The sequence below is a fragment of the Mustela erminea genome, chromosome 11, assembly GCF_009829155.1.
Source record: "Mustela erminea isolate mMusErm1 chromosome 11, mMusErm1.Pri, whole genome shotgun sequence".
Lineage (NCBI taxonomy): Eukaryota > Metazoa > Chordata > Mammalia > Carnivora > Mustelidae > Mustela > Mustela erminea.
The window spans coordinates 19,247,565-19,265,455 of record NC_045624.1 but is presented as its reverse complement, the minus strand read 5'-3'; the positions used below and the strand labels follow the sequence as shown (position 1 = coordinate 19,265,455).

At 42.9% G+C, this 17,891-nt stretch overlaps 1 protein-coding gene across 5 annotated transcripts in view; it reads left to right on the top strand.

Annotated features, from left to right (window-relative positions):
• EXOC4 (exocyst complex component 4) overlaps positions 1-17,891 on the top strand; it is a 725,477-nt gene that overhangs the window by 18,805 nt on the left and 688,781 nt on the right. For all 5 annotated transcript variants that reach the window (XM_032304527.1, XM_032304528.1, XM_032304529.1 and 2 more), the window contains exon 2: positions 6,885-7,074. In XM_032304527.1, coding sequence (XP_032160418.1) covers positions 6,885-7,074 — 190 coding nt within the window. The remainder of the gene's footprint in view (positions 1-6,884; positions 7,075-17,891) is intronic.

Here is a 17,891-nt window from a genome sequence, read left to right as displayed (position 1 = left end):
GCTGTAACTATTATTTGTCCTTTCCTAGAGATTTTTGAGCAGGCATTTCTTTCTGTGAGATAATTTAATAGCAATTGTTTCTTAAGGCAGAGAACTGCCCTCCCTGACCTCTTCAGAGCCTGCATTTGGCTACTGCTCATTATTTAGCTTTTCCCGAGCACTTCGAATGTGCCAGGCACCGTTAAGAATATAAAGAAAAGGTCTGACCTCAATTCGTGAATAAATATCTTCAGGAACTTTCGAATGGGGGAGGCTTTGGGCTAACAATATTGTGATGCACTGATGATTTATTTGGTTCCTAATAACGTGTCAGCCCACACATCAATGGCCCTTGATGTTTTACCGAGCACGTTCACACACGTTGCCCATCACAACCACTTGGTGAGGCAGGTACTCTTACTATCTTGTCTACTTGGTGAGAAAAGAGACAGACACAGAAGCTAAGTGACTTACTCGACGAGCTCGAAAGTGGCCAGCACCTCCTCATGGTTGACTCATGATGAGAAGAGTCAGAAACAGGATATATTCCAAATTGGCAGTGTTTCTGCTTTGCGTTTTTTCTGCATCCACTCATTTTGTCTTTGACTGAAGGTTATTGTTTCTCTTGAGGGATGGGTCACCTTGGGGTGGCTAACCTTATCTTCATAGGTGTGCTTTCTCTTTTATTTGATCTTCCTTTTGTCTTTTTTAAGAGCAATATAGACTTTTGTGTGCCTTCCCCCTGTCTGGACTCCCATTACTCTATTAAGTCCAAAGTGAAGGCAAAATTGCTCCGTAGAAGGAGTCCATGATGGTGACTAGTTATTTTCCTTTCAGAACACTTGACCGGCTAGACTGAAATACAGAAGCTGTTGTTAAAAAAAAAAAAAAAAGGAAAGTGACAAATTCAGTTTCAGATCTGCAGTTACTTACCTCAGGTTTAATGCTTGTGTGGAAGGCTTGCTGGGAGCTGCTGGCTGTGAATTCACTAGAACCATGTAGCATGTGTTCCTACTAGGTGCTGTGAACAGTAGCTTAATGTGTGCACCGTGGGCCTTTTAGCCCATTAGGTAAATAAATTCCTTCCTGGGGACTAATTAGTCATGGTTAGAGATGTAATTCATCATGCCAAATGCCAGAGCTGTCTTTGTGCAAAATTCTTGGTGATCCAGAAATGTCTCTGTGTCTGGCTTAACTAGAATTTAGTGTATGCTTTTAATGTTCCTCCGTGAACTTGGCAATAGTTTGTAAATCTTAATGGTTGCGAGATAGGAATGGAGAAGAACATCTAAGTGATTCAGTAACATGAAAGCATCTTGGGGTGGCAACTTCAGATCGTTTCTCCCGTTCTCATGTCCTTAAGTTCATGCTTCTTGTCCAGACTCAAGACTCTGGGAGCACTTAACAGGTTTTTTAGTATTGTCTACATCTCTGCCCATCTCCTCTTCTCTTCACATGGGAGCTGTAGCTTGATCAGGAGCCGAAGGCACAAGGAGTAGGAGTTCAAAACGGGCATACTGGAAAAGGCATGGGCTGTGAAGTTAGGTATACTTCGTGTCAAGTCCAGTTCCCATCTTAGCTGTGCATGTGGGTGACAGTTACCTTCCCTCTCTGTTCCTCTGATTTCATCTCACCAGACTTTCTGAGGATTATCTTAGCTATGTGTGCAAAATAACCACTGCATTCCCTGGCACATTGTGGCCCTACCTGATATCTTCTGCTTCACTTTCCTCTTCCCTTTCTCAGATGTAGGACACAAGGATCGATGTACATTTCTGTATTTAGTTTGAAAATTTCCCAAGTAGATGAGTGAGAGCTGGCTCATCAGCACTCACTGTCCAGGGGGATCTTGGATAGTTTTTGGTGTCGGCATTTACCAAAATGTAGTTTTAGGCCTGATTATTAAAAATACGGTGGATATAAAAACCTCTTCCTGTTTGGACTGGTCAGGCCGTATTAGGAGTGTGTCGTATTCACTGATACTACACAGGATGGGGAAGCTTTTAACATCAGACGGCTCAGGTTTGAGGCCCGGCTCTGCTACTTAAAAGTTCTGTGCCTCTAATACACAACTCCATTTCCTATCTGTAATAAGGTGGGGAGGGGGGCTGGTAATGGTATCTACCTGTAGGGTTGTTGTCAGGAGTAAGTGAATAATTATGCCTAAATCCACTCAGTTGAATGTCGGGCATATAGTAAGTTCTATGTGAGCAGTAGCTGTTTTGGAAGGGAAATCTACAAGGATGGTGGGGCGCTTGGGAGCCATGTTGTGGGAGAAATCGTCGTAGCAGTTAGAGATGTTTAATCTGAGTAAGAAGTACCGAGAGCCTTTTACCACTTAAAGAGAAATTGTATGGAAGAGGGAATAGACTTATGTAACCGAAAAAAGGTGGAACTTGGATCAATGGGTAGAAATTATAAAGAGGCTGATTTTATTTTAATGAAAGGCGAGCTGTTGTAATAAGGAGAGCTTTTCAAAACTGCAATGAATGGCTTTGCGAACTAGTGAGTTTTCCACCTCTCAGAGGCTTATTAGAAGGCTGGGGAGAGAGTTCCTGACCTGGCTGGCGAGGTGAACTCAGATGACAGGTGTTCTCTCCTACCCTGCTCTCAGTTGAGGTGAAGTGACTGGCTTAAAGTAAAATAATTCCGCATTGAAATTTGCTGCGTTTTGGTAGCAGACATGAATACTTTTGCCCTAGACTTCTGGTCTGCTTTTATGTTGTATCATTCATTTATGGTGCAAATATTTATTGTGGGAGACATGGCGCTTCTGGTCTCATTTTGCAGAAAACAAAACAGGCGTTGGGGATATCATCTACTATCACCTGACATCACCCAGTCTCCAAAGGAACCCAGGGAACTATGGTCCATTATTGCTGGGAGCCCATTCTCCTTGGGCGTGCTCTTTCTGAAGTTCTTCTGAGCAAAGCACTGAGAGCCCTTTGTTTTAGACAGTCTCACCAAGGTTGTGTATTTGGATGTTTGGAAGAGAGAGATCATCTCTCCCTGTATAAGAGCAGGCAGGCAGGTCAGGTGTACTGTCCAGTATAAAAGATGGACTTTTCCCACATTCAGGTTCCTCTCTAGTCACTCACAGTGTGTCTGGGCATAAAGTTGGGTCCAGTTGCCTAACCCTCGTGGAACTTGGGGCAGGGGTGGGGGCTACTGCAGATATGCCAGTGCCCCGGCTGCCAGCTGTGCTATAACAGAGTCCTTTGTTTCTGACCCACGAGTTTTGTGTCTTCTGGCAGCATCCATGAGACTCGGGCAGGCTAACTTGTTAGCTTGTGAGTAGGATAAAAATGTCAGACTCTCTACAATTCTTGATGTCAGGGAGGAGTAAGGTGAGTCAGAGAGGTTAAATCTCATGCCTAGCGCCAAATGACCTAGCGTTTTGGGGGTGATAGAATTTGAATCTTTGTCTCCAAAGAATGTCCTTTGCATGACGTTATGGAACACAGCTATCGCCCTTGCTGTCCTGACTGCTACTACTGTGACAGTGAGAACCAGCAATAGCCACCGCCATTCATTGAGTGCTGATGATTTCCCAGGCTTTGTTGGATCTCCTTTAATTCTCACCAGTGGCCCTATAAGGAAGATATTCTTATTCTCTGCACTTTGTAGATGAGCAAAATGAGATGGGGGTGCCTGGGTGGCTCAGGTGGTTAAGTGTCTGCCTTTGGCCCAGGTCATGATCTCAGGGCCATGGGATCAAGCCCTGTATCAGGGGCTCCCTGCCCATCGGGGAGTCTGCTTCTCCCTCTCTCTGCTTGTGCTTTCTCTCTCTGTCTTTCTCAAATAAATAAAGAAAATATTTTTCAAAAATGAGATTTCGCTTATTTGTGGAGCGTAAGAAATAACACGGAGGACATGGGGAGATGGAGAGGAGAAGGGAGTTAGGGGAAATTGGAGGGGGAGATGAACCTTGAGAGACTGTGGACTCTGAAAAACAATCTGAGGGTTTTGGAGGGGTGGGGGTGGGAGCTTGGGTGAGCCTGGTGGTGGGTATTAAGGAGGGCATGTGTTGCATGGGGCACTGGGTGTGGTGTATAAACAATGAATTCTGGAACACTGAAAAGAAATTTAAAAAGTTAAAAAAAAAAAATGAGATGCCATGACCAAGGTCATACAGGTACTAAGTGGTGGAGCCAGAATTCAAATTGTAGAGGGGGATGAAAGCAGGACTACTCCTAAGGGCTGTCAGGAAGGTTCAGTGTGCGGTCTGTACGGTGTGCAGCCCTGGGGGTTTCTGCAAGCTGTGGTAAGCCTCTCCAAATATTTGTGGCTATTATTGTAATTAGTAACCTTGTTGCCTTCCTTTTCTCTAATTAAAAAAAAAAACCTTCGGTGGTTTTGTTCTCTATTTCCAACTAAAGGCAAACTGTCATTCAGCCTAGTTTCCATTAAGAGGATGAAATTAAAGGGGCAAAAACCTGGCATAGGCTCTTTCTTTATACAAATATTTTCTCTAAAAATGAAAACAGGAGCTAAAACTCCCTATGGACCCAATTTACTTTCTAATCTTCATTTTAGTAACCCTTTCTATTTCATAAATAACTCCTAATGCGGTGGTAATGTGTTACAGTGACAGCTGATGCCCGAGAAGGTGTCCTCTCTGGGCCTGACATTTTCTTTAATGGTAATTCTCCTAGTTAATGTAAACAACGTGAAATGTTTGGCATGTTTCCTTGCACAAATGGCGGTGGAGAGGAAATCAAAGCATTGTAAAGATGGCAAACTGATCTGGTGTAGCTCTGACAAATCCGTGTCTGTTTGCTATTAGAAGGGGAAATCGGAGGTAAATACCTAGGAACTCTTCCCCTGGGGACAGCTGATAAATCAAAGGTATTTTCTGATTGTGCTTTACTTTAGATTACCAGCCTGGAAGGTTTCAGATTTAAAGAGCAAAGTTATGTATCATAGAAACAATAGGAAGGCACGCTTAGCTCCCTGTACCCAAATATTGCAAGTGATATTGGTAGCTCCATCTTTGAAACCATATTCCTCCGAGGTTGTCCACTCTGATATATTTTATTAGCCGAATACTTGTGCAGTATTTTCTACCTGAAAGTTATCTTGGAGGTAGGTAGTCTGATAGGATCACTGATTGACAGAGGGGGACACAGGATCTGGCCTGGTAAAGGCCTTCCTTCAAGTCTTGGTGTTCCTAGTGTGTTGCTTTCCGGACTGCACCGCACAACCCTTAGAGGCTTTGCATTTTCCTTCATTATATTTCTTGTCCTGCCCACTCCCCCTTCCCCACCATTTCCTGCTAGAACTGGTCTCTTGGCGTCCCTAACACATTTATGAAATTCTTTTTAGAGATTAGATTGATGTCGAAGACTGGTCTGCGGAATCTCCCTCTAAATTGAGAAGGAAGTTTTATATATGATGTGGCTCATGAATTAAGATCTCTTGCTCTCAATGACAGTGGGGGGAAAAACGGTTCTACAGTATTTTGCTTGTGAATATCTGGAAATAGATGTGTGATTGATTCACAGATAGACCATCTCTGAAAGCAGCTCTAATGATGGACTTATAATTGATTGCGTCCGTCATCGAAAGCCTAAACTACCCCTTCCCTAAATTAAAGATAAATGAAATAAGCCATGCTGAATGTATATAAGCTGACAAATCTGAGGGAATTTAATGAAACTCTAAATTACCGCAGCCAACAGATAAGAGAAAAAGGTTTCTTTGTTACTGATTAGAACACTAAAAAAAAAAAAAAAAAAAAAAAGTCCAAAAAAGATAATAAAACAAAGATCTGTGGCCCATGTATCAAACTAAGTTATTGAAAGACTTTTAATAAGTATCTATCTCGTTCCCTGGTTATTGTTGACTCATATCAGTCTTGTTAGTGCTGTGATGAATAGTAAAAGTCAGGATTTTCTTGTAGTATAGCTTCTGTTATTGCTGTTGTAACGTATTTTAGAATTGATGTGACCTTATTTTCAGGCCGCTGGGGGCTCTGTACCAAATTTAGTTCATTTAAATGAGCTATTTGGAATGCTCCGTTCCTCAGTGTATAAGTAATTTCATCAGTTAGTACACTTATAGCTTTATATGAAAGACCAACTGAGGGTGACTTAAACTAATGGGTATCTGTTATCTTCCCTAAGGAGAAGTCCCGAAGGAAAGCAGCAGAAGGTGTTGGCTGCTTTGGGGGTTCAATGGTATCAGTGTAGTCGTTTGGCTTTTCTCTTGACTTTCCTTCCATGGTTGTAAGGTGGGTGAAGTATTTGAGTATCTTAGCTTTGTTTAATAATATCCAGTGTCGGGGTGCGTGGGTGGCTCAGTGGGTTAAAGCCTCTGCCTTCGGCTCAGGTCATGATCCCAGGGTCCTGGGATCGAGTCCTGCGTCGGGCTCTCTGCTCCGCGGGGAGCCTGCTTCCTCCTCTCTTTCTGCCTGCCTCTTTGCCTACTTGTGATCTCTTTCAAATAAATAAAATCTTTAAAAAATAAATAATATCCAGTGTCCAGAAAAAAACAAACAAACCAATATCGAGCTTCTGGTTAATCTTGCAAGAAAACTGCACCTGGAAGTCTTCAGGTCTCCTTGGTCAGTCTTGTCACTGAGATGGTGAATGGAATTCCTGGGATTCAGACAAGCAAATCAGAACCTGCCCGGACTCTCGCAGAGTTCCTGCTGCCCACCATCTAATTAAGATTCGTGTGCCAAGGCAAGAGTGGAGGGAAAGGCTGCTCGGACAGACAACCACCAAATCCACTTAGATGGGCTCCGGAAATGTACTAGGAAGGTGGCGTCCGTGTTTTCTGTTAGTAACGTGTTTCATTTCCTACCCCCTTAGGGAGGGGAATGTGCTCGTGTATTAACTCCTCTCTCTTCCTTTTTTGCTTTTAAATGTGACTGAGCTTGATACAGCCTCTCTCTTCACCAGGACTCTGTCGACTAGTGATGATGTGGAAGACCGAGAGAATGAGAAGGGGCGCCTCGAGGAGGCCTATGAGAAGTGTGACCGGGACCTGGACGAGTTGATTGTGCAGCACTACACGGAACTGACCACAGCCATCCGCACGTACCAGAGCATCACGGAGCGCATCACCAACTCCCGAAACAAAATTAAGCAGGTGGGCCTCCTTGTCCTCTTGGGATTGTTGCCCTCGGTTAGGCCAGGGGTCGTAGTGTGTGGAGGCGCCGAGCTAGCGGTGACTGGCCTGAGGAAGGACTCATAATGACAGTTTCTGGGAGTTTTGCCGTGTCTGGAAAGCCTGACTGAACAGGAGCACTGAGGGCGTCCTAGAATCGCCTCCCTGCTGTGTCTTATCCTTGGCTTCTGCTGCTGTTTCTCGTCGTGCTGTAAAAGGACAAGGGGAAGGTGGTCTCCGCGTGAGGACATGAAAGGGGGGCTATTTGAAGACCCAGGGCCTCTTACTATTAGAGGCTCCCATTTCTGTGTATCCCATGTATTTAATAGGCTCCTGTCACACATTGTGTGCGTGTATCGCTGTAGCCCTTGAAACAGTTTTTGATATCTGGGCTTTGAGTGTGTCCCCTCATTTGAAGTGGGTTGTGACTTCTGTGCACTGATGAGACATTCCGGATATGATTGTGACAAGGAACCCCAACTTACGAATTAGGGAGACCTGTATTTATGAATACTGAAATTCTTGAATACCCCTCCTTAGTGGCGACAAGCATGCAGGAACTTCCGTTTTGTCATTTTTCTCTATTTTGCAGCGATTTCTTGTTCATTCTTTGTTTCCTCCTCTCTCTCTTGCTACTTCTTGCCCCTTTCTCTTCCTGCCTTTGGTCGTGGGATCTTAAAAAGCTCTGGTTCCTGGCTGCCATGTTGTTACTGCCTAAAGGACAAAGTGGGTTCCTCAGGGGTATTTTTGTATATGGCCAAGGGATGAACCGACCATCGATGACTGTCGTATCATAGTCCTGGGGTCTCTGGCTGCATGTTTGGAGGATCACTCCTTAAATTGCTTTTAGTAGCAGTCTCCTAACGGTAACTGCTGCCACTTAGCACTGCTTCCTTGCCACACTTGACCGTTCCTCGCTCAACAGATTTAGGATTTGAACGCTGGTCTCCCTAACTCTTAAGCTCCTTGCTGCTGGTTTTCAGACCTCTTTTAGGCAGTAACCGCCCTTCTTAAAATGAGCTGTCTCATGGAACCCCAACATCCTAGCTGCCTCTTGTGTGGTGTTGGGGTGTGAGATGCAGAGCCTCATGCTTGGTTTCCTCCATACTCTGCAGCTGCCCCTGCAGCACATCTGTGCCCGCGGGGCTGCACAGACCATTTGAAATGAGCTGCCAGTGCTGTTGATTGGTTCCGAATTCGCTGGACTGTCCCTGCCCAGTAACAGCTGTGTGTATCGCTTTTCCACATGTTCTCTTGTCTGTCTTCTAGACCTTACCTGAAGGTTTTCCAAGCACTTTCTTAAATTATTCTTAGAAAAACGCTGTTGACACTTGAGTTTCAGCCTCTAAGAGGACCATTTTGAGAATCAGCAAGCTCTTAACCTTTTCTGAAGCAATTTGATGACCTCTTTACATTGTAAAATTAACTGGGCATTTTCAAAAGGGGCACTATAATTCTTTGCCTTTACAAATGGTGAGTTCATCCTGTGGATTTATCTGTGAAACTAGGCAAAGCTATAGATCAGTTTAAAGTCAACGGTAGTCCATTTTGACCCAGTATACTGAGCTCGAGAGGAGTCCGAAAATGAATGTCTAGTGCTGCTGACCTTCTGGCTTTGCCCTAGGTAATCACAGTAAGGGTGAAGGTTTGGTATTTCTGTTTTCTGATTAGTCTGTTTGGCTGAATGGACTTTGTCCTCATGTCAAGGGAAACCTGCAGTGGTTTCTGCCTTGACTCCCTGTCACTTGGAGTTGATAGCCTCTTTGCCCAGATAGTTTTGGCTCATATTGAGAAAGAGTCTCCTCTTGATTATTTCACATTTGTTTTAGCAGCCACAGTCTGTTCGCCATCCTCATTTTTAAGTATGCTGGAATTTTGAGCAAAAGAAAACAAAAAGAAAACTTTATTACATCAGACACTTGTCAAAGTAAATGTCACCTAATTCTATTATGAATTAGCTCAATATTGGGAAGAGAAAGGGCTAAAGCTCTTTTTAAAAAAGCCTTTAATAATGGATAAATGAGGAAAGAAAAATGGATGTGTATTTGTTTTTATTGTCTAATTTGACAGTTTTGTACTGTGAAAGTCCATTTCTTATCACCAAGGAAACACTGATGTGTTCTTATTCATCTTTTCCTGTCATTTTTGGTTTTTAATTGCACTTTGGATTATGTACAAAATATAGGTGTATATATTTACACACCTATAAATAATCATGCATATTTTTAAAATAAAAGTGGGGATGACTGAATCATGACGGTGCTGTGTTATTTTATATCCAGTAAGATAGTGAGCATATGCAGATTTGAGTTGAAATTTTCTTCCTGCTCTCTGCCAAACGAATATAATGAGGATTCATTCAGCAAATATCTGTGGAGCACTAGCCGTGTGTCTGGTTCTGTTTTCACCGCTGGGGTTATCCCCACGTTCTCCTATCCCTGTCTTCACGCAACTGATGTGCTGTGGGCGGGGACAGAAAACCAAAGTAGGTGATGTTTAACCACGTGGATTGAGTCTCTGTGTGCAGTGTCTGTTTTGTGCTGAGCATTGATCGAGGCTCTGGGGTATAGAAGTGAATAAAACAAATTCCTGGCCTTGTGGAGTTTATGTTCTGGTTTCCATTCTAGTCAAGGGAAACCCACTGTACATTAGTACAGTGTGCTATAACAGATGGTAAGCAGTGCCGTGCTTTCAGAGCCAAAAGCCAGGAAGGGAGAATTGTGAATTGCTGTTTAAATGGATCGGTCAGGGAAGGCTTGACTGAGGGGACGTTTGAGCCAACACCTGAAGGAAGGGAGGGAGAGTCCAGGGAAGCACCTTAGGAAGAAGGATTGGCAGGTGCAGAAAGATCCCGAAGCAAGAACGTGATTGGAATTTGGGGGAAGCAGCTAGGAGGCCAGTGGGGCTGCAGCAAGATGGGATGGGGGAAGGGAAGGGGAACGTGGCTGGAGAGACAGAGCTGGTAGATGAGGTGCGGTGTGGTGGGTCAGGTCACCGGGGGTTTTAGTGACTGTAAGGACTTGGTTCGTAACTCTTGAATGTGGTGGGAATCCACTGCAGTAAACTTTTGAACACAAGAATGACATGATACAATTTATGAATTTTAAAATTTATATTTAAATTAAAAATTACTGTACCTGACACACCGAGTAGATTTCATTGGGGACCACGGCAGGTGAAGATGTTCATATTCATGCTTTTAGAGCTTGAGAACACAGAACTGTTGACATTTCCCTGGTAATAGTTTCATCAATGGATGTATATTAGTAGAATCTAAGTCTTTGAGGATAATGAGATGATAGAGTTGACTCTTTTCCTAGAGAGTCAAGTCTACTGGGAATTTTTTTTCTAGATTAAAAAAAATACATGTAAATAAAAGAGCATGTATGACTGATCAGTTTGAGTAATGTGGATAATCAGAATCCATCCTTAGGCTATCCTATTACTGTTGAATACGTATTGATACCCGTCAGAATGACATGTTACTGCACTAGAAAACCTGGAATCCATGGGTTCTGCCGGTCTCCTAATAATGACGGTTACAGCAGCAGCATCAAAATAGATGGATATGAATTGGGTACAAGCTGGGGACTTGGGGGGCACAGGTGATACTTGCTGGTCTTTGAATGGGAATGTTTGCTCTGCGCTGTGGGGCGTGGATGAGAGGACATCAGATTTCTTTAAAGACACTAAGTATCTGTCTCATGTCCATCCCAGGAGCTGGTGAAGGGAAAATGGACTTGTCTCTATGGTGAATGCACACACTTCACATTTCACCTCAGTTTCAGCTGCCCCAAGTTGGTACTAGATCAAGCTCTTAACTCATTTCTCTTGTCTGTAGTTAGAAGTAACTGTATGTGATCATTCAAACAAAGTTGTTGAGGGTTTAATCATTGAGTAGTGCCACATTCATTACTTAACAATTAAAATAAGTTTGTGGCTTTTTTTTTTTTTTTTTTAAAGATTTTGTTTATTTATTTGACAGAGATCACAAGTAGGCAGAGAGGCAGACCGGGGTGGGGTGGGGGAGGAAGCAGGCTCCTCACTGAGCAGAGAGCCCAATGCGGGTCTCCGTCCCAGGACCCTGGGATCGTGACCTGAGCTGAAGGCAGAGGCTTTAACCCACTGAGCCACCCAGGCGCCCCAAGTCTGTGGCTTTTATATGAAAGTATACCTTGAGGGGTGCCTGGGTGGCTCAGTGGGTTAAAGCCTCTGCCTTCGGCTCAGGTCATGATCCCAGGGTCCTGGGATCGAGTCCTGCGTCGGGCTCTCTGCTCAGCAGGGAGCCTGCTTCTGCCTCTCTTTCTGCCTGCTGCTCTGCCTACTTGTGATCTTTGTCTGTCAAATAAATAAATAAAATCTTAAAAAAAAAAAAAAAAGAAAGTATACCTTATACAAGAAAATGTCACAGTAGAGCAACATGGATGTAGCAGGAAATTATTTACAGCCCAAAGGTAAGGGGAGAAAACCCTGTCTGCTTCTTGGAGAAAGGGAGAAAAGCCTAGAAAGGGACATGCTCGACAGTGGGCAATAAAGAGAAAGCATAATTTAAAATCTAGGCAGTAGAGTATGTGAAGGTGTTCACAAGAATTATGAGGTCGTGTTTCCATAAGTTTGTGTATCTGTATTTGTGTACTATGTCCAGACTTTGTGACTCAAAGGAAAAGTATTACTCTTGGAAAGGGTTCAGTGGAGCCTCTCAGAGAATTTAAGACCATAGCATGGCAGCTAAACAAAACAAAACAGAACAAAAAAACCCTGAAGGGAACAAAAGCATGGGAATAAAAGTTTGAGGGTAATTTAAAAGTGATCGGTAGTTCTAAAGGGCTTTAGAACAGAACAGTGAGTAGTGTTTCTGCATGTCATTCCTTCCAGATACTTTGTATAAGACTATGGAAAAAAAGGGGTTGGACACATGCCAGGAGAATACCCGTGAACACGTTTATGTAGATTTATTTTTAGCTACAGAAGAGAAAACAAATTTTGTACTCTCAGAATTAAGAATAACATCGACTGTTACATTAATTTTCAGTTAACATCCCTTGCTTATGGGGAACTTTGTAGACTATTTCTAGTCTGTAGTTGCAGTGGGGGGCTTGCATATTAGTTATGCTTTATTACAGATACTATGTGTACCCAAAGGCATCCCCCCTCCCCCCACCCCAGTTATCCTTGAACAAAATCAGAAAATCGTTGAATCTGATGATGCAAGGCCTGTATCCATCAGCCTCTCTTATATCTGTCTCTGTTTCTATCTCACAAATGCGACCATGTTGTTACTCAGAGGCCCTGGGCAGTTTTCCTCTCTTTTATCTTCCCCAGAACAGGTTGCAGATAGTTCTGTTTCTCTGCTTTCTGTATCATCTCACATACCCATTCACAATAACCTCTTGGTTATCTTCTCTTTTTCTAATAGGCTCTAATTAGAGTGGCTGGAGGATCTTGTATATTGAAACTGAAATTCTTGCTGGGGCCACACAGGTGATTAAGAACAACCATGAAGTTACTAGAAGTTGAAGGAAGCAGAGGAAACTTGTGTTTGAAGATTGATTTCTATACTTGGGTTTCAATGTGTTCATTTGAATAGGCTGACTATGGATTTATTGCAGGGACACACAGTAGCAAAAGTTTTCAATCTTAATGATCCTGATAAATTCAGTAGAGTGGAATTAAAATGCTGTAACCACACTGAGAAATAAAAGTTTAGATGTAACTTGGTACTGTTCTTACATTTTAGATGTTGTTACTCATTGATAGCTGCAGTGCGGTTTCTTTCTTTCCTGCATAAAAAGCATTTATCAAACTGTAATTTACCTGCAATAAAATACAGTATTTTAGAGTACAGTTCAGTGAGTTCTGGCAAATTTATATATCCTCAAATGTATTCCCATCCACCCCGGAGAGTTCCCTCCTGCTTCCTTGGAGTTAAAATTCTGTGTTCCCCTCTTTATCCCCTAACCCCTCCACATCCTGTACCAAACAACTCCTGATTTAAACCCCATCACTATATGTGGCGCCTGGGTGGCTCAGTCATTAAGTGTCTGCCTTTGGCTTGGGTCATGATGATCCTAGGTTCCAGGGATCGAGCCTTGCATCATGCTCTCTGCTTGGCGAGAAGCCTGCTTGTCCCTCTCCCACTCCCCCTGCTTGTGTTCCCTCTCTCGCTGTGTCTTTCTCTGTCAGATAAATAAATAAAATCTTAAAAAAATTTGAAATAAATCCCATCACTATAGATTATTTTTTATTTTTGCGTGTTCTAGAACTTCGGTATGTACTTTTTTGCACCTGGCTTCATTTGTTCATCAAAATGTTTGAAATTCTTCTTATTTCTTCTCTTTTATTGCCGAGTAGTATTCCCTCCTGTCGCCCAAGTTTTAAAATAACATTTCTTCATAACTAGGACTTTCTAATCAAAAAGTTGAAGCCTCAGGGCAATCTAATATTAAAAGTTCTTGTAGCTTCTTATATCTGCGGCTTTGGCTAATAACTTAGTTTAGGGAATAATTTTGGTGATGTACATTTTCCACATAGCCTGATGCCATCTCCCCCACCCCCAAACACAGACACAAGTTCTACCTTCCTTTTCAGTTTCCCTCCATGTAGTAGGCAAAGAGGGCAAGTGAGCTGACTGCATTGTATGTATCTTAGTGTAAAATGCCATAATGGTCTTTTTTCCAGTGAGAAAGGAGTTTGCTGAACTTTACTGACACTTAGTAAGTTTATCCCTCCCTCTCTTGCTCAAGAGCCTAGTTGGGTGTTGCATGACATGAAATTTATTTTTACCAATTTCCATAGTAATGATTAAAAAAAAAAATCTGAGAATTATAGAACCAAGTTGAGAAGAGTAGAATATTAGAAATCAAATTTTAACAGATTTTTAATTAAGATTTAAGACACAATGGACTTAATAGCTGGAAATCCTAGCCCAGACATCAAGAACTCCAAAGAGGATCTGGGAATGACAGCCTTGAGAAATAGGTTTCCAAAGTCCTTAATAATTGGCATTAAGAGATACACAGTTGTAGGGTATTGAGTAGGGTTCAAGGGTAGAGCATGGGAAATATAGTCAACAATATTATAACAACTTTGTATGGTGACAGAGGATGACTGCACTTAATCGGGGTGAGCATTTTATAATGTATATGATTGTCCTATCACTGTGTCGTCCACCTGAAACCAATACTACATGTCAACTATACTTCAGTTAAAAATTTAAGAAGTCAAACCCACAAGTGATGACAAAAATGGTACTTCCCCATCTCATCCTTCCCCAGTCCCAACTGCAAAACCTCAAAGGTACTGACTGTTACTCTTAGGGAAATGCTTACAGTAGTCTCGACTTTCCTATTTTAAAGATTTTATTTATTTATTTGACAGAGAGATCCCAAGTAGGCAGAGAAACAGGCAGGGGGAGGGGGAGCCGGCTCCCTGCTGAGCAGAGAGCCCCATGTGGGGCTGGATCCTGGGGTGCTGAGACCTGAGCCGGATGCAGAGGCTTAACTCACTGAGCAACCCAGGTGCCCTGATTTTTCTCTTTTAGACATGGTGTAGGAGCTTCTAGCTGTGGAAGATGGGGATTTAGGTCTGCCTCCCACTCTTTTCCCTACCCTACTTCATCTTCTTCCCTCAACCTCTCTCTCTCTCTGGTTGTATCCTAGGTTTTGGTTAAATAGATGGTGCTAATTTTATTTTCTTTCTTTCTTTCTTTTAAAGATTATTTATTTATTTATTTGACAGAGAGAGATGACAAGCAGGCAGAGAGGCAGGCAGAGAGAGGGGAGGAAGCAGGCTCCCCGCTGAGCAGAGAGCCCGATGCGGGGCTCGATCCCAGGACCCTGAGATCATGACCTGAGCTGAAGGCAGCGGCTTAACCCACTGAGCCACCCAGGCGCCCCGGTGCTAATTTTCTTAAAACCACATAAATATTTACCTCTAAGCCATCCAGCGTACTGTTTGTGCTTCTACAGTTTCGTGGTCGCTGCTCTCCTTGTAATTACTGATTGTTCCTGTTGTCTTTCTTCTGCGTTGGTTTTCCCCTTCCCTGGATCCCCTGTTTGCCATCTTCTGTTTCTCTCTTGTGTTGATGGAGTGTGTTTTTTGCTAGCTTGCTGAGATATCGTGCATATAAGGTTTATTTATTTATTATTTTTTTTTGGAGAGCTTGTATGTCTGAAAATCTCTTTATTCTTTCCTCACACTCGATTGATAGTTTTTCTGGCAAATAATTCTCTCTCAGGATTTTGAAGCTATATTATTGCTCTGTCTTGTAGCTTTTCGTGTTACTGTTGAGAACAGTCTGATGCATTCTGATTCACGGTTCTTTGTATGGATCTCCTTCCTCTCCCCTCCCCCCTTGAAAGCTTTTACGATTGTCTCTTTATCCCTGTGTTCTCACATGTCAGGATAATGTGCCCTGGCTTGGGTCTTTTCTCACTCCATTTTCTTGAGCACTCGGTGTGCTTTTTCAGTCTAAAAACACGTGTCTTCTGGGACACTTCTTTTTATTATTATTTTATTGGTATTTTTCTCCGCTCCGCTTGTCTCATTGTTCGTGCCCTGGACCTCCTGTCTGGCAAGTAGTAGACTTCTTGGATCAATCCCCTCATTTCCTTTTATCTTCTCTCTCTTGTTTTTGTTTTATTCTCTGGAGATTTCCTCAAGGGTAGCTTCTAGCCTTTATATTGGATTTTTTTCCCATCATATTTTCATTTCCAAGAGTTGTTTTGATTCTCAGTTGTTGTCTTTTTTTAATAGCGTCCTATTCTTGTTTCATTGATGAAATGCCTTCCCCTGTTTTTCCTAAGGGATCTTAATTATAGTTTTAAAAAATTTTTGTTTCCTGTATAGATGTTTGTCCCATCCCACGACCCTCCCCGCCCCCCAGCACCTTTTCCTTTTTGTTTGTTTTGGTGCCTGACTTTGCATATTCCACGCTTTCCTTGGCTGACTACCTGAATGGAAGAGGGAGGTGGTACAAAGCTAATAGGCAGCTCAGAGCGTTTTTTGTGGGCCTTGTCTAGTGGTGAGTGGGCGGAGACCCAGCGGTTTCCTGGGTGAAACCCCCGATGTCACTAACTCAAGGTCTTTTTGCCTGGTCACCTTTCCCAGGGAGAGCCCCACGTTTCCTGTGTTGGGGCTGAAAGTCCAGCTGAGTGTGTTCAGAGCCCCCTGGCCAGAGGCCAAGGGTCTGCAGGGGGCTGAGGATGTTACTGTTCCATAGGCCCACTTTGATCTCGTTTTTGGGTTTGCTGTCCACTGCCTCACACCCTTCCCTTAGCCCGGATCCTTTCTGATTTTCAGGTCATAAACCTTCTATTTGGCCACTGTTTGGCGGGGAGGGCATTTCCTGTTTGTGTGGTTGGTTTGCTGAGGCTCCAGGGCTCCAAATACGCCTTATGGAAGGTGTGAGCCCTGTATTCCCGCCTTCGGTGCTCTTGGTGCTTCTTGTCCACGGTAGCAAACCGCACTCCACGCTAAGCCTTCCACGTTGCTCCCCTCTGCTGAATGACTCACGTTCCAGCCTTCTTGCCAGCTTCAAAGGTTTTGTTACCATCTCTTATATGCCATTCCCGCCTCTCTGTTCTCCTTTTTAGGTGCTTTATGCTTAGAAGATTTTTCTTTTTTAATCACTTTGGAAGTGCAGAAGACGGTAATTAGAACTGTCTTCAGTAGATTTTCAAAGGGATCCATGACTCCCCCCAAAGCGAAGAATCATTCCACTGTGCTTATCAAGCGAGATTGCAAAATCTCTTTATTTATAAAGTGTTCTTTTTACATTGGAGAGTTTCTTAAAGGTGGGATTTGGTATTACCCTGAAGTTATCGGTGGAATAGAGTGAGTGCTTTCCCAGGAAGCATTCTGGTCTCAGCATTCTGTCTTTCTGTTTCCCATGTGTGTTGGAAAAATGTTGAAATTTAGTTTCATAATGACCAGAAGCACAATATTTCTGAGTACGTGCACCGCCACACCAAATCTCGCAGAAGGCAGATTTTCAATAGTCAGACACATGGTAGACTTTCTAGGGTGGAGGAAATGTCCTGTGTTCGATTGTTTGAATTGTACCAGTGTCTTGCATTAGCTAAAACTAACCAAGTAGTGTACCTGACATATATTCATAAATCTTACCTAAAACGAAACACAAAATAACTACTGTCTATCTCTCTCTTAAGAAAAAAAAAAGGTTGGGTGTTGTGCCTGGGTGGCTCAGTCGGTTAAGCATCCTACTCTTGGTTTTGGCTCACGTCATGATCTCAGGGTAGTAAGACTGAGCCCCGCCTTGGGCTCTGTGCCGGGCATGGAGCCTGCTGAAGATTCTCGCTCTCCCTCTCCCTTGCCACACTCCCCGCTTCTTTCTCTCTCTCTCTCAGAAAAACAAAAACAACAAACACTGTAAACAAATACTGAATTCTAATTTAAATAAAAATACATGTGAGGAATGTCAAAAGTATAGGAGAGTAGCTCTGTGAACTGTGGAAGGCCACGATTCTTTTTATTTCTTGTCATAAAAATCGAAAAGTATTAATTATGAATATGAACATGTGCTCCTCACGTACTTTGTGACTACCCCTCCCCCACTCCTCCTCCTCCAGTTTTGTTGAGCTGTGCCGTACTGGTCACCAAACGGCAGATGGATGAGAATGCTTGCGATTGTCTTATTTAATATCTAAAAATCTTTGGTATGTGCTAGTTCCTCTTATTTTGAGATTATCTCTAGATGTGTCTACTCTTTTCTGGAAAACGGGCTTATTTTCATGTCAGTCGAGATGAATGCGCAGTTCCTTGGCTATAAACTTCCTCTG